This window comes from Doryrhamphus excisus, chromosome 16, assembly GCF_030265055.1.
Source record: "Doryrhamphus excisus isolate RoL2022-K1 chromosome 16, RoL_Dexc_1.0, whole genome shotgun sequence".
NCBI classification, from domain to species: Eukaryota; Metazoa; Chordata; class Actinopteri; order Syngnathiformes; family Syngnathidae; genus Doryrhamphus; species Doryrhamphus excisus.
The window spans coordinates 2,811,380-2,835,433 of NC_080481.1; the positions used below are offsets into that span (position 1 = coordinate 2,811,380).

At 37.1% G+C, this 24,054-nt stretch overlaps 2 protein-coding genes across 2 annotated transcripts in view; both read right to left on the bottom strand.

Annotated features, from left to right (window-relative positions):
* Positions 1–1,969: 1,969 nt before the first annotated feature.
* slc15a1b (solute carrier family 15 member 1b) lies at positions 1,970–18,516 on the bottom strand. Its single transcript, XM_058051051.1, has 23 exons — positions 18,427–18,516; positions 18,268–18,305; positions 17,121–17,205; positions 16,741–16,882; positions 16,551–16,670; positions 16,384–16,483; positions 12,486–12,576; positions 12,331–12,414; positions 10,464–10,546; positions 10,273–10,359; positions 7,043–7,132; positions 6,915–6,959; positions 6,801–6,833; positions 6,647–6,735; positions 4,780–4,861; positions 4,567–4,683; positions 4,338–4,478; positions 4,219–4,265; positions 4,039–4,146; positions 3,848–3,962; positions 3,640–3,777; positions 2,574–2,681; positions 1,970–2,488 (listed from the first exon to the last, which is right to left on the bottom strand). Exons 1-23 carry the CDS (start codon positions 18,431–18,433, stop codon positions 2,246–2,248), a joined length of 2,193 nt encoding a protein of 730 aa, XP_057907034.1. The 5' UTR covers positions 18,434–18,516; the 3' UTR covers positions 1,970–2,245.
* A 5,187-nt stretch (positions 18,517–23,703) lies between these two features.
* Positions 23,704–24,054, bottom strand: part of LOC131104626 (dedicator of cytokinesis protein 9-like) — a 78,718-nt gene continuing 78,367 nt past the window's right edge. The window contains exon 52 of the mRNA XM_058051992.1: positions 23,704–23,850. Within this exon, the coding sequence (XP_057907975.1) occupies positions 23,734–23,850 (117 nt within the window). The 3' untranslated portion in view covers positions 23,704–23,733. The remainder of the gene's footprint in view (positions 23,851–24,054) is intronic.

Sequence of the window (24,054 nt, forward strand, 5' to 3'; positions counted from 1 at the left end):
GAGAACAATCTTACAATGCCCCCGTGGGTGGCTGCCCCCGCCACTCCTGCAGGTATATATTATATGGCCAATGGCTGGTGGAAAGACAATGGATTATGACAGAAAGAAAAATCAAGAACTTGGATGAAGAATTAAGAACTCGTTAAAATTTTTGGTGCCCCCAAAATTAGCCCAAGTGAGTTGACGCCCCATTTCCTGAATCCCCAATGGCTTATTTTAGATAATTGACTGGTGGAATTACTGTAATTTATGATGGAAAGAACATAGCGTAAGGAGCTAGCCAAAGTGTCCAGGAACACAAGAGCCCGACGACAGCACAGAAGAGGTGAACAACATTAATGTTGTAATTAATCTGTAATTAATCTATTAATCAGCATTTTTAAAATATTCATTAATTCATTCATTTTCTACGGCTTATCCTCACAAGGGTCGCGGGAGGTGTTGGAGCCTATCCCAGCTGTCTTCAGGCGAGAGGCGGGGTACACCCTGGACTGGTGGCCAGCCAATCACAGGGCACATATAGACAAACAACCATTCACACTCACATTCATACCTATGGACAATTTGGAGTCGCTAATTAACCTAGCATGTTTTTGGAATGTTGGAGGAAACCGGAGAAAACCCATGGGGAGAACATGCAAACTCTACATAGAGATGGCCGTGAGTGGAATTGAACTCGGGTCTCCTTGCTGTGAGGCCTGTGTGCCAACCACTTTTCCACCGTGCAGCCCAATGTTTTTCATTTTCAGGAAAAAATCCGATACTGATCTAAGAATATTATACTTTTATGTTGATATCGGGCTGATATTATTGGTGGCCCGATATTATCGGCCATTCATAATTATGACAAAACGAAAAATCAAATGTGTTGTCCCCAAAATGTCCCCTTATGATGTGAAAACAACCATTTTTTTACAGTATGTTTTGGAAAAAATCTTTATGGAAAACTCATTTTGGGCGGCACGGCGGTCTAGTGGTTAGCGCGCAGACCTCACAGCTAGGAGACCAGGGTTCAATTCCACCCTCGGGCATCTCTGTGTGGAGTTTGCATGTTCTCCCCGTGCATGCGTGGGTTTTCTCCGGGTACTCCGGTTTCCTCCAACATTCCAAAAACATGCTAGGTTAATTAGCGACTCCAAATTGTCCATAGGTATGAATGTGAGTGTGAATGGTTGTTTGTCTATATGTGCCCTGTGATTGGCTGGCGACCAGTCCAGGGTGTACCCCGCCTCTCGCCCGAAGACAGCTGGGATAGGCTCCAGCACCCTTGTGACCCTCGTGAGGATAAGCGGTAGAAAATGAATGAATGAATGAATACACTTTTAATATTATTAGAGCCTTCTACACTTGAAATAACACCCCTATAGTCACCTTTACGCTCCTATTACCCAATATAGTGCACATAATAAGAAAAAATAAGACATAAATAAGGGGGCGGCGCGACAGTCGAGTGGTTTGCATGTTCTCCCCGTGCATGCGTGGGTTTTCTCCGGGTACTCCGGTTTCCTCCCACATTCCAAAAACATGCTAGGTTAATTGGCGACTCCAAATTGTCCATAGGTATGAATGTGAGTGTGAATGGTTGTTTGTCTATATGTGCCCTGTGATTGGCTGGCCACCAGTCCAGGGTGTACCCCGCCTCTTGCCCGAAGACAGCTGGGATAGGCTCCAGCACCCCCGCGACCCTCGTGAGGAAAAAGCGGTAGAAAATGAATGAATGAAAACTAATTTTATTTACTTTTCTAGGAGAAATTGACATCTCTGGTTAGAAGATGTAAAAAATGTAATGTTTTTGTAATGTTATTAGATAAATATTGATTGTAAGCACTAAATTTACAAGCAGGGCCAATCACTAGTGGAAGTTACCGATGCTCCAAGATACTAGCAGAAATGAAAATGTATATTTTAACAATCCGACAAAAGGTACCAAATGCGCCACCCCACCACTGATGGATGTCTACCTACTGCTCATGCCTTGAATTTAACATGAAAACATGTTTAACATGTACCTTACTAAAAAAAAAAAGGTCTTAGTCCTTCCCCTACATCTCAACAAAGTTTGTTGAATTTTTTTTTGTATTACCCCGCCTACTAAAAAACAAACAAAAACAAATAAAAGTCACTTTTGACATTAAACAGATGATACAAAACACAGAACCAAGCAGCATTTATATACAAAGATGGTCTTGTGTGAGTGAGTGTGTGTGTTTTTTTGGGGGGGGAATTGGGTGTCCGCAATCATTGTCTACATCCTGGTCTGTGAAACTTCTTTCTCCTCATACGAACTGGAAACAGAACGCCTCCTTTCTGCGTTACGATGCTCGACCAAGTCCTTCCCGGCCTTCTTCTTCCACTTATCATCTGGGTCCATCTCACTGAACTGAGCTTCGATCTTGGCTGGGTCCATGTACGTGTAGAAGTAGGCTACGAAGGCAAAGATGATGCACACGGCCACCAGCAGGGACGCAAAGAGAATGTACTCGGCCCACTGAGGGAAGAAAGGAATACATTTTTGTGGTGGCGTTCTTATTATTTAATATTATAATATTTCATGAAGTACTGAAGGCACCCACCTGATCCGGAAGTGTCGCAGCCTCAGCAACAATAAGCACAATAATGTTACCAAAAGCTACGGTTAACAGCCAACCCGCCTGCAGCACCGACTTCATGTTGCTAGGTGCCTGGAAAGCAAATAAAATACTATTTTTAATAATTGCACTAAATTGCTATATGGATACAAATGATAAAGTGTAATATTTTTATCATAAATAAATTTAGTTGGTCATGTTTCACTGGAAAAGTTGTTGAGTTGCTATTTGTGAAATATTTTTTTTTCACAGGCACTGCATACCGTCTGTGAAACGTTTGCAGCATTTCTGGAACTGCTATATTAACCCTTAGATGCACAAGTGACTGGACCCTACACTCTTCCATAAGTGGGTCAAAAATGACCCATACTAGAATCAATGCGTTTTTATGACAATTTTACAAATTTTTCAAAACCAAAAATGCCTTAAAATGTATAAAAATGTAAGTTAAAAATGTGAATGGCATCATATCAAAAACGTGTTTTTTGAGGAATACCTGAAATATGAAATGATACAATTTTTTCATTATGAAGATATTTCAAGAAAACAACCTGACCGGGTCAATTTTGACCCACTTATGGAAGGTTGGGGTAGTAACACAAAAACTAAAATTTCTTAAAATGTATAAAAGGTAAGTTAAAAATGTGAATGGTATGATATCAAAAACATGTTTTTTGAGGAATACCTGGAATATGAAATGATAAAAAATTCTCATTCCGAAAATATTTCATGTAAACAACCTGACTGGGTCATTTTTGACCCACTTATGGAAGGTTGGGGTAGTAACACAAAACCAAAAATTTCTTTAAATGTATAAAAGGTAAGTTAAAAATTTGAATGGCATTATATCAAAAACATGTTTTTTTTAGGAATACCTGGAATATAAAATGATAAAAAAATTTCATTACTAAGATATCTCACGAAAACAACCTTACCGGGTCATTTTTGACCCACTTCTACCACTGTTCTGTGGTACTTAAAGTGCCAATCAAACATCCCAGTTGACGTTCAAGATCTAAAACCCCGACTGTCTGAACCTTTTTATGAATACCTGCGAGTAGGAGAACTCCAGTCCTGTAACAGAAAAGACCACCTCTCCTGCCGTGATGAGGAAGTACTGAGGGATCTGCCAGGCCATGTGGATGGAGTTTGGACTGATGTCCATCACTACACGGATGTCTTGTTCACACTGTAGAACACAAAACCACTCATCTCAAGACCTTCCCAAGCACAAAAAGTTTCGTTAGATATGTCGTTACGTTTGCGCCAAACACAAAAGTCGGCGGGATGACCAAGGTGTAAGAACTTCCGAAGCCAAGTTTCTGGTTGTAGACACATTCCCCTCCTGAACTGTTCTTGATCAGGAACTGTGCACTGATTTGGGACATTTCAAATGGATTCTTATGTAGCATCAGAAAGGACCCCCCCCCCCAAAAAAGTTATTTCTTACTTCCCCTGTGGTACCGCGACGTATGCTGACATGTTGGAAGCCCCAACGCCGTGGAAGTCCTGGTTGCCAACTGTTATATTCAAAACTGTGTTGAGGCTGTTGAAGAACCTGCAGAAGGATAACACGCTAGTTAGAACCGTAGCCGCATTAGCATGAATCATTGAATCATTAGCGACTTACCTGATAGCATTAGCACCCTCTTCCGGTTTGACACCGATGTCTTCGAACTGAACAGAGAAGAATCAAACTGAGACCTAAGACATGTTCCCTTACCCCCATTGGGTGCCGGCTTTGCTTACCTCGACTGGCCGGGGCTGGGGCCCATCCTGCAGAATGACCAGAGTATTCCGAGATCCATCAGCTAAACTGATTGGGTAAACCACCCCAGGGCCCAATTCCAGAGCAAACGGTTCATCAAAGGTGAGGTAATCATTGCTAGCCTGGTGTACCACAACCAATAGAAAGTCGGCCATTTTTTTTTTTTTTTTAATCCAATGCATCATCAGTAGCATAGCTTTGCGGAAGTACCGTAAACGCGTTCAACTGAAGCGACTGCGACCCGGCTTTGAAGTCCAGTTCCTTGTTCAGCATGTTGAGGAACTTGACTTGGCTCACGCTGCTTGATGGGAAGGTGGGTAAGGTTTGCTAAAATGGGTGGACGGGGGCATAAAAGTGCATGAAAGTGTGTTTTGGATTCTCTTATATGTGTGTGGGGTTTTTTTTCACTGCCATTAAACTCACATCAATCTGGATTTGAACAAGGGCTGCGGAAACAAACGCCAAAGCAGCAAGGAACATCCCAACGGTCATCTTCCTCAACGGACTACACACACACACACACACACACACACACATTAACAGATGTCATTAAAAAGTGATCAGTAATGTTCTTCACCAGAGTTTTCTCTTCCCCTGACTGTTTAAAGTCATGTGACTTTTCGAGGTTTGACAGGTAGCAAATGCTAATTTGACCTTTCTCAGTAATCTAGGGAGCGGGCGGAATCGATCCAGATGTCAATAGTATAGATCAGCGTTTCTCAACTGTTGCGGAACAGACAAGTCCAAAATATATTTTTAGAATATTTATATTTCATTAATAAAATTACGTGTTAAAATTTAAATTAAATAATGTAAAATTAAATACAAATTTAACATTAAATAATAGCAAAAAAAAACATACCTCAGGTTATTGGATAGTTACATTCAAATACTTCATGTAATTTAAAATATTTGTATTTTAAAAAAACTACACATTACGATATCTGAACGTCATTTTACGAATGTCATTCATGTCAAGTGTCAATATTTTCAAAATATTTGATATTGCAAAATAAAAAATATAACAATCATAAATTGCATGGCAAAATGGCATGAAATGAAATAATTTTATACATTAACATACATTTAAAAAGTTTCAAAATAAAATATATACTTCTAAAATAAAATAATAAATAATAAATAATAAATAATAAATAATAAATAATAAATAATAAATAATAAATAATAAATAATAAATAATAAATAATAAATAATAAATAATAAATAATAAATTATAAATTATAAATTATAAATTATAAATTATAAATTATAAATTATAAATTATAAATCAAATAAAATATATACTTCTAAATATTTTAACTAATAAATGTAATTTACATAATTAGAATAGAATATTTAATGTAACATTTTAAAATACAAATATTTTGAAAATATATTTTGGTTTGGCATCTTCCTTATTAGCTCATGAAGACATATGAATTAAAACATTTTTGGTGTAAAATTTCCTGATTTATCATTCCTTGATGCTGAAATGAAATAATTTAATATATTAACATACATTTAAAAAGTTTTAAAATAAAATATATACTTCTAAAATAAAATAATAAATAATAAATAATAAATAATAAATAATAAATAATAAATAATAAATAATAAATAATAAATAATAAATAATAAACAATAAATAATAAATAATAAATAATAAATAATAAATAATAAATAATAAATAATAAATAATAAATAATAAATAATACTGAAAAGAGGCCCATATGATAAATGGTGGAAATATGACAATGTGCAACATGACTTCAGTTATCTGTTCTATAAGCTTGTAATTTTCTTTGAATTATTTGCTTAATTTTATTTAATTTTATTTAATTTTATTTAATTTTATTATTTTAATTTTATCTGTAAAAGTGTTATACTATCAGCTGTATGTTCTCATGTCCTTTTTTTCAGGAACACTTTAAACATCACACCACATCAGACTATGTCATTTCATTTGACAGTTTTTTTTTTTGTTGTTTTTTTTTTTACTAAATAAGACATCCGACTTGTAAGCCATGTTGCCAGTTTGTATGTTAAAATTTGAAATACTTAGAAAGCAACTGGCGGGCCGGGTTCAAATGCTTGGTGGGCCGTGTGTAGCCCCCGGGCTGTAGTTTGCCCACCCCTGCTCTGGGATGTCCCCTCCTGTGTGATGGACTGTCATTGCAGGCAAATATTATATTAATTATTATAAGCTAGTATTTTTCTGCATGTTTTTTAGTGTGGAGTTTTTATGTGTGTTTTTTTATGTTCTGTCCCAAATCATGACGACGACACTCACGTGAAGTTTAACTTGCACTTGGCGATGAGCGGGTAGGCCACATTGTCGACAATCGGCACCAGAATCAGGATCAGAATGGGGTTGACCGTCTGACAAACCAGGAAGTTCAGTATCGTCATTTGAAAAATATTATTAGAAATATTGCAATATTCACCTGCATCTGGTCTGGCTGGATGATCAGGATTCCCTGTAGAACGCAGAAATGTTTGTAAAAAAAACCTTCCTTTCCAAATTCCCAGCAGGAATTCATATTTTAAAAAGCACGTACAAAATCACCGTCCATGGTCGTCGCCTGGAGGGTCCATCTGGATCCCTGTGGAGGACACACAGCTTGCCTTTATTGGCGGGTGTTGAACACCGTAATACAGTAAATATGCGGGCACGGCGGTTGGTCACCTGCTGGTCAAAGAGAGCCCAGAACATTGGCAGGGGGATGTAAAGAAACAGAACCTTCAGCACCATCTTCACCTGTGCGATCAGGAGTTTCTACAAAAATACCAAAAACAAAAACAAATCAGGAATTTTACAGGAATAAAGTCAAAATGTTCACAGAAAAAAAGTTGGAATCTAACAAAAAAATTAGTAATTTAACAAAACTGGAGTATGGAGTTTCCATGTTCTCCCCGTGCATGCGTGGGTTTTCTCCGAGTATTCCGGTTTCCTCCCACATTCCAAAAACATGCTAGGTTAATTAGCGACTTCAAATTGTCCATAGGTATGAATGTGAGTGTGAATGGTTGTTTGTCTATATGTGCCCTGTGATTGGCTGGCGACCAGTCCAGGGTGTACCCCGCCTCTCGCCCCAAGACAGCTGGGATAGGCTCCAGCACCCCCGTGACCCTTGTGAGGAAAAAGCAGTCAAAAATGAATGAATGAATGAATTCACAAATTCTAAAAAATATAATTTCACAAGAAAACTAAAAAACAACTGGAAAAAACAGCAGCATAACATTATGCTGAGGTTCTCATTGGGAGTGACCAGGATGGATAGGATGTTCTCCCCATGCATGCAAGGGTTTTCTCCGAGGACTCCGGTTTCCTCCCACACTCCAAAAACATGCTAGGTTAATTGGCGACTCCAAATTGTCCATAGGTATGAATGTGAGTGTGAATGGTTGTTTGTCTATATGTGCCCTGTGATTGGCTGGCCACCAGTCCAGGGTGTACCCCGCCTCTCGCCCGAAGACAGCTGGGATAGGCTCCAGCATGTCCATGTCCAAGCGATATAGAAAATGGATGGATAGATGAATAATATTTTTTTTCCGTTTCTGTTTTTTTATCAAGCTTTTCAATGATTAAAAATTTTAATCAAATTAATCACAAATTTAAAATTATTCAATCATGATTAATCACTATTTGCAACTTTGTATGAAATGTGTTTTTACTGTATTTTATGAAGAGAAATAGAAGACCGCACACAATTTTCTATAAAATATATATAATAATATAATAATAATAATAATATAATAATTTAAATAGTGCTAAAAACAAACATGATTTAAAGCACACAAGTTAGCCTTGAATTTATTTCTTCACAAGTATGCTGGAGCCTATCCCAGTTGACTTCAGGCGAATCACAGCCAATCACAGGGCACATAAAAACATGCTAGGTTAATTAATTAATTGGCGACTAAAATTGTCCATAGGTATGAATGTGAGTGTGAATGGTTGTTTGTCTATATGTGCCCTGTGATTGGCTGGCCACCAGTCCAGGGTGTACCCCGCCTCTCGCCCAAAGACAGCTGGGATAGGCTCCAGCATACCCCCACGACCCTCGTTTACATCACATTGCAACTCTTAGCTAGCAAGCTAACCAGTTAGCCTTGAATTTATTTCTTCATGAGTATGCCAGGCTGGGATAGGCTCCAGCACGTGAGGATAAGCGGTAGAAAATGATTGATTGAGTTTTACATGAAAACATGAAACAGTCGTCCCTCGTTTATGGCGGTTATTTGGTTCCAATATTAATAAATGTAATATTTTTGTAATTACAGCATAGAAAACCTGTTTAGGACTTCCTAAATGCAGGTTTTCATATTATTAGAGTAGTAGACATGTAGACAGTAGACATGAAATAACACCCCTATAGTCACCTTTACTCTTCTATTATTCTTTGTTTACATCACATTGCAACTCTTAGCTAGCAAGCTAACCAGTTAGCCTTGAATTGATTTCTTCACAAGTATGCTGGAGCCTATCCCAGTTGACGAATCACAGCCAATCACAGGTCACATATAGACAAACAACCATTCACACTCACATTCATACCTATGGACAATTTGGAGTCGCCGATTAACCTAGCATGTTTTTATGTGCCCTGTGATTGGCTGTGATTCGCCTGAAGTCAACTGGGATAGGCTCCAGCATACTTGTGAAGAAATAAATTCAAAGCTAACTTGTGTGCTTTAAATCATGTTTCTTTTTAGCACTATTTAACATTTCCTTTCATATTTTATAGAAAATTGTGTGCGTTTTTTTAATTTCTGTTCATAAAATACAGTAAAAACACATTTCATACAAAGTTGCAAATAGTGATTAATCATGATTAAATAATTTAAAATTTGTGATTAATTTGATTCAAATTTTTAATCATTGAAAAGCTTGATAAAAAAAACAGAAATGGAAAAAAATAATATTCATCTATCCATTCATTTTCTATATCGCTTATTCTCACGAGGGTCATGGACATGCTGGAGCCTATCCCAGCTGTCTTCGGGCGAGAGGCGGGGTACACCCTGGCATACTCGTGAAGAAATAAATTCAAGGCTAACTGGTTAGCTAGCTAGCTAAGAGTTGCAATGTGATGTAAACAAAGAATAATAGAAGAGTAAAGGTGACTATAGGGGTGTTATTTCATGCCTACAGGGCTCTGATAATATGAAAACCTGCATTTAGGAAGTCCTAAACAGGTTTTCTATGCTCTAATTACAATAATATTACATTTATTAATATTGGAACCAAAAAATCGCCATAAATGAGGGACGACTGTTTCATGTTTTCATGTAAAACTCAATCAATCATTTTCTACCGCTTATCCTCACGTGCTGGAGCCTATCCCAGCTGTCTCCCAGAGGCAGGGTACACCCTGGTATACTCGTGAAGAAATAAATTCAAGGCTAACTGGTTAGCTAGCTAGCTAAGAGTTGCAATGTGATGTAAACAAAGAATAATAGAAGAGTAAAGGTGACTATAGGGGTGTTATTTCATGTCTACAGGGCTCTGATAATATGAAAACCTGCATTTAGGAAGTCCTAAACAGGTTTTCTATGCTCTAATTACAAAAAAAAAAAAATTCTACTGCTTATCCTCACGTGCTGGAGCCTATCCCAGCTGTCTCTCAGAGGCGGGGTACACCTTGGCATACTCGTGAAGAAATAAATTCAAGGCATTTTTGGAATGTGGGAGGAAACCGGAGTACCCGGAGAAAGCCCACGCATGCACGGGGAGAACATGCAAACTCCACACAGAGATGTGTGCCGAGCATGAAATTGAACTCGGGTCTCCTAGCTGTGAGGCCTGCACGCTAACCACCGTGCAGACCTCAATGTGAAATGTGAATGGTAAATATAAATATGAGGTAAACATCAATGTAAATATTCAATTTAGACCCAGCCCACGTTGCTTACATCATATTTCTCCTCAGCCCAGTCCATCCAGTGGGCTCTTTTCGGGTACTGTGATCCCCGATGCCTGAAGCGGTTGCTAATAGCAAACTGTAGGAGAGAGTAACATATGACAATATTGATTCTATGCTGTGAATAATCGTATTATTTTGTTTTGTTGAATCATACAATTTAGCCTTGAAAGATGAACTCACCCAAATACATTTGGAGACTTTGACGATGATGTTTCCTTGAGGAGCAGTTTTGTTGTACATTCCACTTCCAACGATGAATACAACTACACACACAATATGCATGAAAGGCTTGGCAATGATGAACTTTCTATGGAACTACGCTGTACGAATAGCACTCCTTATTTCTAAATTCACAAATACTTCAACTTGCTGATATAGTTCATCTTCAAACAGCTAAAATAATGCATAAGGCTAAAAATAACCAATTAGCTAAAAATGTCCAATCCAATATGATCAAAGAAGAGTCTTGAACCAGTCATGATGTGCTATATATATCACTATATTGACACTTACTATGGTACCCATTATGTCATTGGATGCACGTATCACCTTGGACTTCGGTACGTGACAAAAAATAAAAATGTAATTTAATTTAATTTAATTTAATTTAATTTAATTTAATTTAATTTAATTTAATTTAATTTAATTTAATTTAATTTAATTTAATTTAATTTAATTTAATTTAATTTAATTTAATTTAATTTAATTTAATTTAATAATCATTACCCCCATTCTCAGAGGTATGCATGGATGGATTCAAAGAGAATGTACTATATCATCATTTAATTTAATTAAATTTCCAATTTATTAATGAAATTATTTTAAATTAAAATACAATCAGGAACTGTTACATTTGTTCACTTCCTGCTTTCCTAATATAATATATATAATTTAATGAGTTTTTTATAATACGTTTTTTAATAAAATAAAATAAAATAAAATAAAATAAAATAAAATAAAATAAAATAAAATAAAATAAAATAAAATAAAATAAATTACATTACTTTACATTACTTTACATTACTTTACATTACTTTACTATACTATACTATACTATTATATAGTATAGTATATATTATTTTTTTTATTTTATTTTATTTAAAAAAAAACTTAAATTATATTAGGAAAGCAGGAAGTGAACAAATGTAACAGTTCCTGATTGTAAAAGTACCAGATGGAGGGGTAGGATTTAATAAGCTTTGCTTCTTCCTACTCCTTTTGGACATGTGGAACTGGCAACTGATTATGGGATGCACTCAATTGTAATCTGATGCATGTTCAAATGAAATTAAACCATTACCATTACCATTACTCATAATATTCCATACGCGTTCTCCTGGTTAGGGAATTCTGTGCTCATTTAAAAATACATTTTGGTCCACAAACATGAGACTTGTTCGAGAACTAGTTACAGCACGCAACATGCAGAAGAATACCAATAACATTGCTGATTAGTTGACTTTTTGACTTCATTTTGTCTCCTAAGCCGCAGTGCACCAAAGAAAAGGAAATCCGTCATCATGGAAGGGAAAATGCTAAATGCTAAAATTGGTCGCTCTTTTGGTTGGGATCATGCTTAAGGATAAAGATAAAGGAATGCCAATGGAATGGCTATAATTTTATTTTATTTTATTTTATTTTATTTTATTTTATTTTATTTTATTTTATTTTATTTTATTTTATTTCATTTTATTTTATTTTATTTTATTTTATTTTATTTTATTTTATTTTATTTTATTTTATTTTATTTTATTTTATTTTAGTTTAGTTTAGTTTAGTTTAGTTTAGTTTGATTCCACATACTGAAATGCTATGCTAATGCTAACGTAGTCCTAGCATATAAGTGTTTCAAATGTAGTTCTTCCCTGAGATCATATTTCTCCTCTCTTGTAGAGAAGTATTGGATGACATTTTTACATAATTGGTTCCAGTACAGTACCAAACGTGTTCAAAACCTCAGGATTAAAACCAACTAGGCTCTTGATGGTTCAAAATTGGCACTTGCACAGTGATGACAATGTTAGACGTTACAATGGGTTCTTCTTACTCAGAGCGACCACCATGAGGGCTGCAGGGACTCCAAAAGCCAGCGGGTAGCACTTCTGCTGGCTGTGGATTCCACACTCCTGAGCTGGAACGCAACACAATCTTATATATAAAAATCCATAACTATACATTGTCTTTGAATCCGTCCATGCGTACCTCTGAGAATGGGGGTAATGACAGTGGACAGCAGACTTCCTGCATTGATGGACAGGTAGAAGATGGAGAAGAAAGTGCTTCTCTGCTTCTCCTGTGGGACATGCAAAGAGTCAAGAAGCAACCTGATGCAATGTGAAGTTATCTTTGGACTTGGAACATTATCCTTGGACAATGTTCCAAAGCCACCAAGACAGAGGTTCTTATTAGTTAATAAACAACAAACGCAACACAAGGAACAGATAAGTGAGTTAAGGAGATAGTCGTCATACTCGGCCTTGGGCAAAGTATGGATGGGAATATCGTGTTTACAAAGCAGGACAATTCCAGGAAGTTATCATCAAATGTTCTAAATTAGTCGTCATTAACTTTTTCAAGCCTGTGGACTGCATGAACGTCAGTTCGACAATTTTAGCAACACTTAAGTACTTAACTTAAGCACTTAAGTGGGCAAATGTGGAAAACAAGTGATCCAAACAAAACCCGAATATTACAAAAAAACACTAAAACTCACTGAACAAGCAAAATTTATACTTAGCAAGTAGCGCAAATATGTAGTACTTTTAGGGGACCCATAAATGTCTTATTTTGATACCATCCATGTAGACTTTGTAGATGAACAGACTTAAAACCCAACTTATTTCAGATATCTATGAGGTTAAAACTGATTCTAATTTCTAAAACGATTCTAAAACGTCAGCTTGACAATTTTAGCAATACTTAAGTACTTAACTTAAGCACTTAAGTGGGCAAATGTGGAAAACAAGTGATCCAACCAAAACACAAATATAATAAACAAACACTAAAACTCACTGACCAAGCAAAATTTAAACTTAGCAAGTAGCGCAGATATGTAGTACTTTTAGCGGGCCCATAAATGTCTTATTTTGATACCATCCATGTAGACTTTGTAGATGAACAGACTTAAAACCCAACTTATTTCAGATATCTATGAGGTTAAAACTGATTCTAATTTCTAAAACGATTCTAAAACGTCAGCTTGACAATTTTAGCAATACTTAAGTACTTAACTTAAGCACTTAAGTGGGCAAATGTGGAAAACAAGCAATCCAACCAAAACCGAATATAACAAACAAACACTAAAACTCACTGAACAAGCAGCATTTATACTTAGCAAGTAGCGCATATATGTAGTACCTTTAGCGGACCCATAAATGTCTTATTTTGATACCATCCATGTACACTTTGTAGATGAACAGACTTAAAACCCGACTTATTTCGGATATCTATGAGGTTAAAACTGATTCTAATTTCTAAAACGATTCTAAAACGTCAGCTTGACAATTTTAGCAATACTTAAGTACTTAACTTAAGCACTTAAGTGGGCAAATGTGGAAAACAAGTGATCCAACCAAAACACAAATATAATAAACAAACACTAAAACTCACTGACCAAGCAAAATTTAAACTTAGCAAGTAGCGCAGATATGTAGTACCTTTAGCGGACCCACAAATGTCTTATTTTGATACCATCCATGTAGACTTTGTAGATGAACAGACTTAAAACCCAACTTATTTCAGATATCTATGAGGTTAAAACTGATTCTAATTTCTAAAACGATTCTAAAACGTCAGCTTGACAATTTTAGCAATACTTAAGTACTTAACTTAAGCACTTAAGTGGGCAAATGTGGAAAACAAGCGATCCAACCAAAACACGAATATAACAAACAAACACTAAAAGTCATTGAACAAGCAAAAATTATACTTAGCAAGTAGCGCAGATATGCGGACCCATAAATGTCTTATTTTGATACCATCCATGTATACTTTGCAAATGAACAGACTTAAAACCCGACTTATTTCAGATGTCTATGAGGCTGAACAAGCAAAATTTAAACTTAGTAGTATCTTTAGCGGACCCATAAATGTCTTATTTTGATACCATCCATGTACACTTTTTAGATGAACAGACTTAAAACCCGACTTATTTCAGATATCTATGAGGTTAAACTGGTTCTAGTTTATGGCAACTTTCTACTGGACTTCCGGGAATATAACAAACAAACACTAAAACTCACTGAACAAGCTAAATTTATACTTAGCAAGTAGCGCAGATATGTAGTATCTTTAGCGGGCCCATAAATGTCTTATTTTGATACCATCCATGTATACTTTGTAGATGAACAGACTTAAAACCCAACTTATTTCAGATATCTATGAGGCTGAACAAGCAGAATTTATACTTAGCAAGTAGCGCAGATATGTAGTACCTTTAGCGGACCCATAAATGTCTTATTTTGATACCATCCATGTATACTTTGTAAATGAACAGACTTAAAACCCGACTTATTTCAGATATCTATGAGGTTAAACTGGTTCTAGTTTATGGCAACTTTCTACTGGACTTCCGGGAATATAACAAACAAACACTAAAACTCACTGAACAAGCAAAATTTATACTTAGCAAGTAGCGGAGATATGTAGTACTTTTAGCGGACCCATAAATGTCTTATTTTGATACCATCCATGTATACTTTGTAGATGAACAGACTTAAAACCCGACTTATTTCAGATATCTATGAGGTTTAACTGGTTTTGGTTCATGTAAACTTTCTGCTGGACTTCCGGGAATATTACAAACAAACAGTAAAACTCACTGAACAAGCAAAATTTATACTTAGCAAGTAGAGCAGATATGTAGTACCTTTAGCAGGCCCATAAATGTCTTATTTTGATACCATCCATGTACACTTTGTAGATGAACAGACTTAAAACCCAACTTATTTCAGATATCTATGAGGCTGAACAAGTAGCATTTATACTTAGCAAGTAGCGCAGATATGTAGTACCTTTAGCGGACCCAAAAATGTGAGTATGAACCATACTCATGACTAGACCTTTGGTAACTTTCGAATATTAAATTAAATTAAATTAAATTAAATTAAATTAAATTAAATTAAATTAAATTAAATTAAATTAAATTAAATTAAATTAAATTAAATTATTTTTATTTTTATTTTTATTTTATTTTATTTTATTTTATTTTATTTTATTTTATTTTTATTTTATTTTATTTTATTTTATTTTATTTTATTTTATTTTATTTTATTTTATTTTATTTTATTTTATTTTATTTTATTTTATTTTTATTTTATTTTATATAGTTTGATTCCACATACTGAAATGCTATGCTGATGAATGAAATGCTTTATTTTTATTTTTATTTTTATTTTTATTTTTATTTTTATTTTTATTTTTATTTTTATTTTTATTTTTTATTTATTTTTATTCATTTTTATTCTTTTATTCTATTTATTTTTTTATTTTATTTAAAATACATTTTAATTTATTTTAATTATTAATTATTACAATTCAATTAAATCGTTAATTAATTAAATTCAAATTTAACAAAAATTTAATTTAATTTAAATTAGCGGACCCACAAATGTCTTATTTTGATACCATCCATGTAGACTTTGGAGATGAACGGACTTAAAACCCGACTTATTTCAGATATCTATGAGGTTAAACTGGTTCTGGTTCATGTCAACTTTCTACTGGACTTCCGGGACCGACTTGACTTTGGGACCTCGAGATTTCACGTATTGTTTTTGTATCCTCGGAGCGTTGAAGTGATGGCAACCGGACTGGTCAGGTTGTCTTAGAAGACGTTATCGCTCTCATCTAAGCAGGCTTCATCAGTTCATGGTCTAAGACTAGGTAGGACAGCTTTAGTCTGACTAGATAGGACCGGTCTAGTACTTATCCTGTGAATGTAGAGGCGTTCCCAGACAAAAACTGTTCGACTCTGTCATGGTGCCAAACGACGGTCGTTAAGATACAAAGACTGTATGTCCAGTAGTCTCTGTCCACAATATTTACATTTTTGTTCTCATCTTTGTTTCTTTAAAAGCATTTTATGGTTCAGGTTCCTGACCTGGTCGTCTTCAAACTGGTCTCCACCAAAGGCTGACACACAGGGTTTGATGCCTCCAGTTCCCAAGGCGATAAGAAGCAAACCAACCATGGCTAGGACTCTGAAAGAAGAACGCAGTCAGTCAGATTTGGTCTTACTGGATTCTAGTGCGACACGGGCCGACCCACATGTGGAAAGTCAAGTCGTCTGGGGTCCCGTCCCTGTTTGCGTCTGTGATGTCATGGATGGCGCTGACGGCCAAGACCACCTGCCCCAGTGCGTACACAATGGACAGGTATACGATAGTTCTGTGTGGAGGAAACAAGGACTCTCATGTTCAGGTTCCCTTGACGTGACGTTGGGTTCTGTGAGACCCACTTGAACTTGCCGAGCCATGAATCGGCCACTATGGCGCCCAGGATTGGGGTCAGGTAGCACAGAGCGACAAAGGTGTGGTAGATGGTGGTGGCGAAGTCATCATCCCACTTCAGGAAGTACTTAAAGTACAGCACCAGTACAGCTGGGGAGGCAGAGTTTCGAATAAACTGAACGAACATCTCAGGACGTTGAAATCAGTCGCAACTGGACTATTTGGGGTGTCTTTGAAGGTGTATCATCGTTCACCCAAGCGGGCCTAATCAGTTCATGCTCCGAGACTAGATAGGACAGCTCGGGGTCTAATGAAGCCTGCTCGGTTGAGACATGAAACATCTTTTGAAGACACCCCGAAGCGTCCGGTTCAAAACAAAGCCACTCACCTCGCATGCCATAGTATGAGAAACGCTCGCAAAACTCATTGACTACGATGAAAAAGATGCTAACCGGGAAGCCGCACACCGTAGCCTGGAAAAGGAGAGTAATGTATAGATGTAGTAGGATCCATAAGGAAAGTCCTGTTGAGTATGAACCCATAAGAAACCATCACAACTAGACCTTTAATGTTCTTGTTTAATGTTCTTTAATGATGTTCTTGTGTTTCAAGTACATGGGCCAGATGTGGCTATCAAAGAGGCCGGGGGGGTTCTGGTACTGTGTGTAGGAAAGCAGGAAGTGAACAAATGTAACAGTTAGGCATCCTGACAAGAGTCTTGAACCAGTCATGATGTGCTATATATATCACTATATGGACATTTACTATGGTACACATTATGGCATTAGATGGTCATTTCACCTCCTACTTTGGTAAGGGACAAAAAATTCAAAAAAAAAAAAAAAACTATATAAGGAAAGCAGGAAGTGAACAAATATAATTTGTAAATATAAACTAATATAATTTAAGTTTTTTTAATAAAATAAAATAAAATAAAATAAAATAAAATAAAATAAAATAAAATACTTTACATTACTTTACATTACTATACTATACTATACTATACTATACTATACTATACTTTACTTTACTTTACTTTACTTTACTTTACTTTACTTTACTTCATTTTATTTTAAATTAAACTATTTTATTTTATTTTATTTTATTTTATTTTATTTTATTTTATTTTATTTTATTTTATTTTATTAAAAAAACTTAAATTATATTAGGAAAGCAGGAAGTGAACAAATGTAACAGTTACTGATTGTAAAAGTACCAGATGGAGGGGGAGGATTTAATAAGCTTTGCTTCTTCCTACTCCTTTTGGACATGTGGAACTGGGAACTGATTATGGGATGCACTCAATTGTAATCTGATGCATGTTCAAATGAAATTAAACATTACTATTACCATTCCCAAATTTGCAAAATGCATATTCTAGCAATTTTTCAACTGGTCGTAAGGTTTTGTGTGTATCTTTGGCATTAATTAGTAGTATTTTAGAAAAAACATCAATATTTAGTTGTGTTCTGGGTTCTTATGGGTATGTAGAATTATGATCATTAAATGAAATCATTAAAAAAAACTATACTTACACTTTTAGACTTGGACGTCCCCATGTCGTCTTTTTTACCTGTAAAAATAAATCAAGACAATGTGAAATATCTGCGTTTATATAACATTTTGAATGTGATATTCCAAGCAAACACGGTAATTAAGGATTGCTGCCTGGTGCTCCTTCAGACGGGACTAACCTGCCATGGCCGAACGTGTGCGGTGACGTCGTATCTTCTCTCTGCTCGCATCCAAACTTGAATCTCAACCTGAGGCCAAGTCAGCTTTTATAACCTCCCATCGGCACGTCGGAGCACGTGGACGAGCCGCATGCTAGTCAAGGCTAAATGTGCAGATAAGCTAGGTCGTATCCTGGCAGATCATTCACCGTATCAATGTGGAAGCATGGCATGTCTTCATGTCTTCATGTCTTCATGTCTTCACGTCTTCACGTCTTCACGTCTTCATGTCTTCACGTCTTCACGTCTTCACGTCTTCATGTCTTCACATCTTCATGTCTTCATGTCTCCATGCGCACACGCAGCCAAACCTTCAACTGGGGATGTTAATAATATGCATCATCAGGGTGACCTTTGCCCTTTTCCTTGTGTCCACCTGCAGTCTAATGAGATGCAGAAATGCTCGGACTGCCACTGTTTGAGGCTGGGTTTAAGGAAGTGTGTGGGGGGGAGGGGAGGAAATCACCATACCTGGACCAACCAAGTTAGGTAGGTAGGTAGGTAGGTAGATTTAGGTAGGTAAGTAGATAGGTAGGTTTAGGTAGGTTTAGGTAGGTTTAGGTAGGTTTAGGTAGGTAGGTAGGTAGGTAGATTTAGGTAGGTAGGTTTAGGTAGGTAGGTAGGTTGGTAGGTAGGTAGGTAGGTAGGTAGGTAGGTTGGTAGGTAGGTAGATTTAGGTAGGTAGGTAGGTAGGTAGGTAAGTAGGTAGGTAGGTAGGTAGGTAGGTAGGTAGGTAGGTAGGTAGGTAGGTAGGTAGGTAGGTAGGTAGGTAGGTAGGTAGGTAGGTAGGTAGGTAGGTAGGTAGGTAGGTAGGTAGGTAGGTAGGTAGGTAGGTAGGGAGGTAGGTTTAGGTAGGTAGGTAGATTTAGGTAGGTAGGTAGGTAGGTAGGTAGGTAGGTAGGTAGGTAGGTAGGTAGGTAGGTAGGTAGGTAGGGAGGTAGGGAGGTAGGTTTAGGTAGATAGGTAGGTAGGTAGGTTTAGGTAGGTAGGTAGGTAGGTTTAGGTAGGTAGGTAGGTAGGTAGGTAGGTAGGTAGGTAGGTAGGTAGGTAGGTAGGTAGGTAGGTAGGTAGGTAGGTAGGTAGGTAGGTTTAGGTAGGTAGGTAGGTTTAGGTAGGTAGGTAGGTAGGTTTAGGTAGATAGGTAGGTAGGTAGATTTAGGTAGGTAGGTAGGTAGGTAGGTAGGGAGGTAGGGAGGTAGGTTGGTAGATTTAGGTAGGTAGGTAGATTTAGGTATGTAGGTAGGTAGGTAGGTAGGTAGGTAGGTAGGTAGGTAGGTAGGTAGATTTAGGTAGGTAGGTAGGTAAATAGGTAGGTTTAGGTAGGTTTAGGTAGGTAGGTAGGTTTAGGCAGGTAGGTAGGTAGATTTAGGTAGGTAGGTAAGTAGATAGGTAGGTTTAGGTAGGTAGGTAGGTAGGTAGGTTTAGGTAGGTAGGTAGGTAGGTAGGTAGGTAGGTAGGTAGGTAGGTAGGTAGGTAGGTAGGTAGGTAGGTAGGTAGGTAGGTAGGTAGGTAGGTAGGTAGGTAGGTAGGTAGGTTTAGGTAGGTAGGTTTAGGTAGGTAGGTAGGTGGGTAGGTTTAGGTAGGTTGGTTGGTAGGTAGGTAGGTAGGTAGGTAGGTAGGTAGGTAGGTAGGTAGGTAGGTAGGTAGGTAGGTAGGTAGGTAGGTAGGTAGGTAGGTAGGTAGGTAGGTAGGTAGGTTTAGGTAGGTTGGTTGGTAGGTAGGTAGGTAGGTAGGTTTAGGTACACAGGTACTGTGCTACCGTAATAATATTAAAAACCATATTAAGAAGGTCGTAAGCAGGTTTTTGTACGTATGCTCTAACTATAAAAATACTTATCAAGGTCAGGTCTGGAATCAGTTCAATCAAATAAACGGTACTCATTTTTGAGAGCGTAACCTCTGTAAAAAGTGGGAATTTACTGAGACCTGGGTTCGATTCCCCACTCGGCCATCTCTGTGTGGAGTTTGCATGTTCTCCCTGTGCATGCGTGGGTTTTCTCCGGGTACTCCTCCCACATTCCAAAAACATGCTAGGTTAATTGGCCACTCCAAATTGTCCATAGGTATAAATGTGACAGCTGGGATAGGCTCCAGCATGTCTATGACCCTTGTGAAAGTAAGCGGCATAGAAAACGGATGGATGGATGAATATTTTTTCCGTTTCTGTTTTTTATAGTTTTCCAATGATTAAAAATTGTAATTAAATTAATCACAAATTTTAAATTATTTAATCATGATTAATCACTATTTGCAACTTTGTATGAAATGTGTTTTACTGTATTTTATGAACAGAAATAAAAGACCGCACACAATTTTCAATAAAATATGAAAGGAAAATTTAAATAATGCTAAAAACAAACATGATTTAACGCACACAAATATGAAAATGTATTTGTGGAACACTCGTCCATTTAAGAGTAGCAGAACATTCGAATGGCACTTCAACCGTGTTATTATAAGACAGGAGGGGTCATGGAACCACAGTGAAAAGGGAAATTAAAGTATTACCAACAGTATTTACAGTAACTGCTGGCCTCTGACTTGGAATTGAATGTGTGAAAAACATCAATCATTGAAGACATAAAAATGTATTTGCCTCCTCTTTATTGGTTATTAAAACTACATACAAATGTTGATGCATTCACACATCAACTGTACTAAAGAGTTCAAAATCTTTGGCAATCTGTGTAGTTGGTCACCATGACAACAATAAAAAACATATTGTACATTTTATACAAAATGATATTTGTTGGCTTGTGAGAGTTCATCTATATTTTATTAAAATAAAGTAATACTTATTTCTGGTTAAAAATGATACGCTAATAATGCAACGCGCAAACTTTCCTCTCGCTTGAAACATCTTACGTAATCAGTCCTGTGCAGGGGCGTACTGGTTTCCCACACAGTACACAATAACTGCGGGGCGAGTTGTCTACTCGGTGTACCAAAGATGTACGAGTCATGAACGATTCATTTAGCCAACTGTTATTCTAACTTCATTTGCATAACTCTATTATTTGAAGAAAAAAAAATCGATTTGGGTTTTGTCTCAAATGAACTCTTCACTGACTCCGAGGTTGGAGATGACTCGACTTTCAGTGACTCACGTGCGCTCAGCATAGACTCGAGTTTTACAGAATCATAGGTGCTCAAAGAAGAGTCGAGTTTTAGTAACTAACGGGTATTTAACAAAGATCCAAATCTTTCACTGACTCACGTTTACTGGACTAAAATTAATAGATCTTCACGAAAGACTTGAGTTTCATTGACTCGACTTTCACTGACTCACGTGTACTCAGTATAGACTCAAGTGTCACTGTCCCGCGGGTACTTTATGAAAGAGTCGAGTTTCACTCGCTCACTAGTGCCCGACAGATGCCCGACGAAGACTGTGGGTTTGAAGTGACTCAGGCGTTGATGAAGACTTGAGCATCACTGACTCACGAGTGCTTGACGAAGACTCAGTTCTCACTGACACACTAGTGTTCAATAAAGACTCAAGTTATACTGACTCACATGTGTTCAACGAATACACGAGTTTAACCGACTCTCAGGCTGTTGAAGACTCCGGTTTCACTGACTTACAAGTGCTTGACAAAGACAGGAGTTTCACTGACCCACAAGTTGCAAAGACTCCCGTTTCTAGGACTCACGGGTGCTCCACGAAGACTTGAGTTTGACCGACTCGGGTTCATGAAGGCTTGAGTTTCACAAAGTAATGGGCACTTGACGAGAACTCAAGTTTCACTGACTCACTGGTGCTCGAGGAAGTGCTTTGAATTTCACTGACTCATGAGTTCTCAACATAAGACTCTAGTCTCACCGGTGCTTGATGAAGACTCGAGTTTTGCAGAATCATGGGTGCTCAAAGAAGAGTCGAGTTTTACTAACTAACGGGTATTTAACAAAGATCCAAAGATTTCACCGACTCACGTTTACTGATAAAATGATGTGTTCAAGAAAGACTCGATTTTCATTGACTCACGGGTTGACCAAATTTGAGTTTCAATGACTCACGGGTACTCAACGAAGACTCAGGTTTCACTGACTCGAGTTTATTGGACTAAGACTCGAGTTGAATTGGCTCACAGGCACGTCGGAGGCTCGACTTTCACTGACTCACTGGTGCTCGATTTCAATGAGTTTCAATGATTCACGGGTACTAAACAAAGATCCCGGTTTCACCACATGGGTTCTTTATGAAGACCCAAGTTTCACTTACAGTTAGTTATTATTGTTATTATATTATAGTGACTATATGTATAGTTACAGGACTAAAATTGGAGATTCACTGACTCACAAAGGCTCAACAAAGACTTGAGTTTCATTGACTCACAGGAACTCAATGAAGACGCAGGTTTCCAACTCAAGTGTACTGGACTAAGATTTGAGTTTCACTGACTCACGGGTCCTTGACAAATACTTGAATTTCACAGAGTTATGGGTGTCCAATGAAGACTCGAGTTTCACTGAGTTGTGGGTGCCCAATGAAGACTCAAATTTCACTGAGTTATGGGTGCCCAATGAAGACTCGAGTTTCACTGAGTTATGGGTGCCCATTGAAGACTCGAATTTCACTGAGTTATGGGTGCCTAATGATGACCTGAGTTTCACTGAGTTATGGGTGCCCAATGAAGACTCGAATTTCACTGAGTTATGGGTGCCCAATGAAGATTCGAGTTTCACTGAGTTATGGGTGTCCAATGAAGACTTGAGTTTCACTGAGTTATGGGTGCCCAATGAAGACTTGAATTTCACAGAGTTATGGGTGCCCAACAAAGACTTGAGTTTCACTGAGTTATGGGTGCCCAACGAAGACTCGAATTTCACTGAGTTATGGGTGCCCGACAAAGACTCGAGTTTCACTGAGTTATGAGTGCCTAATGAAGACTCGAATTTCACTGAGTTATGGGTGCCCAATGAAGACTCGAGTTTCACTGAGTTATGGGTGCCCAATGAAGACTCGAGTTTCACTGAGTTATGGGTGCCCAATGAAGACTTGAGTTTCACTGACATATGCGTGCCTAATGAAGACTTGAGTCTAACCAACTCACGGGTACTCGACAAAAACACTCACTGACTCACATGTACCGGACTTAGTTTCACCGACTTCACAGGTGCTCGATGAAGACTCAAGTAGATAACAATTTAAAAGATTAAAAGTCTAAAATTGTTCACAGGAAACAAGTAGCCAGTGATACCAGCAAGAAGAGGACATTAGACCAGCTTTGTGGTGGAGCAGCAGTGGATGATGGCGTCCTCCACCATTCACTCATGTTGGGACTTGAGAGTAGAGTAGGTCATTTGGAAAAATGAGGATGGGTGGAGTTTGTTTGTGAAAATGTCTACGTCAGAACTCCTGGTGCCGTCATTCACTGGATTGACCTGGAAGAAAGAGTACATAAAAAGATACAGGTTTATTTTATTTTATTTTATTTTATTTTATTTTATTTTATTTTATTTTATTTTATTTTATTTTATTTTATTTTATTTTATTTTATTTTATTTTATTTCTGGACTATAAGTCGCTCCGGAGTATAAGTCGCACAAGGCCAAAAATGCATCATTAGATAGAAAAAAACATACATA

Excerpts from the sequence above, each read along its gene's own strand:
- slc15a1b (XM_058051051.1), bottom strand. Across the intron at positions 16,883-17,120 it reads CTCATACTATGGCATGCGAG|CTGTACTGGTGCTGTACTTT; the intron begins GTGAGTGGCTTT and ends CTGCCTCCCCAG. Across the intron at positions 6,960-7,042 it reads GGGCTCTCTTTGACCAGCAG|GGATCCAGATGGACCCTCCA; the intron begins GTGACCAACCGC and ends TGTCCTCCACAG.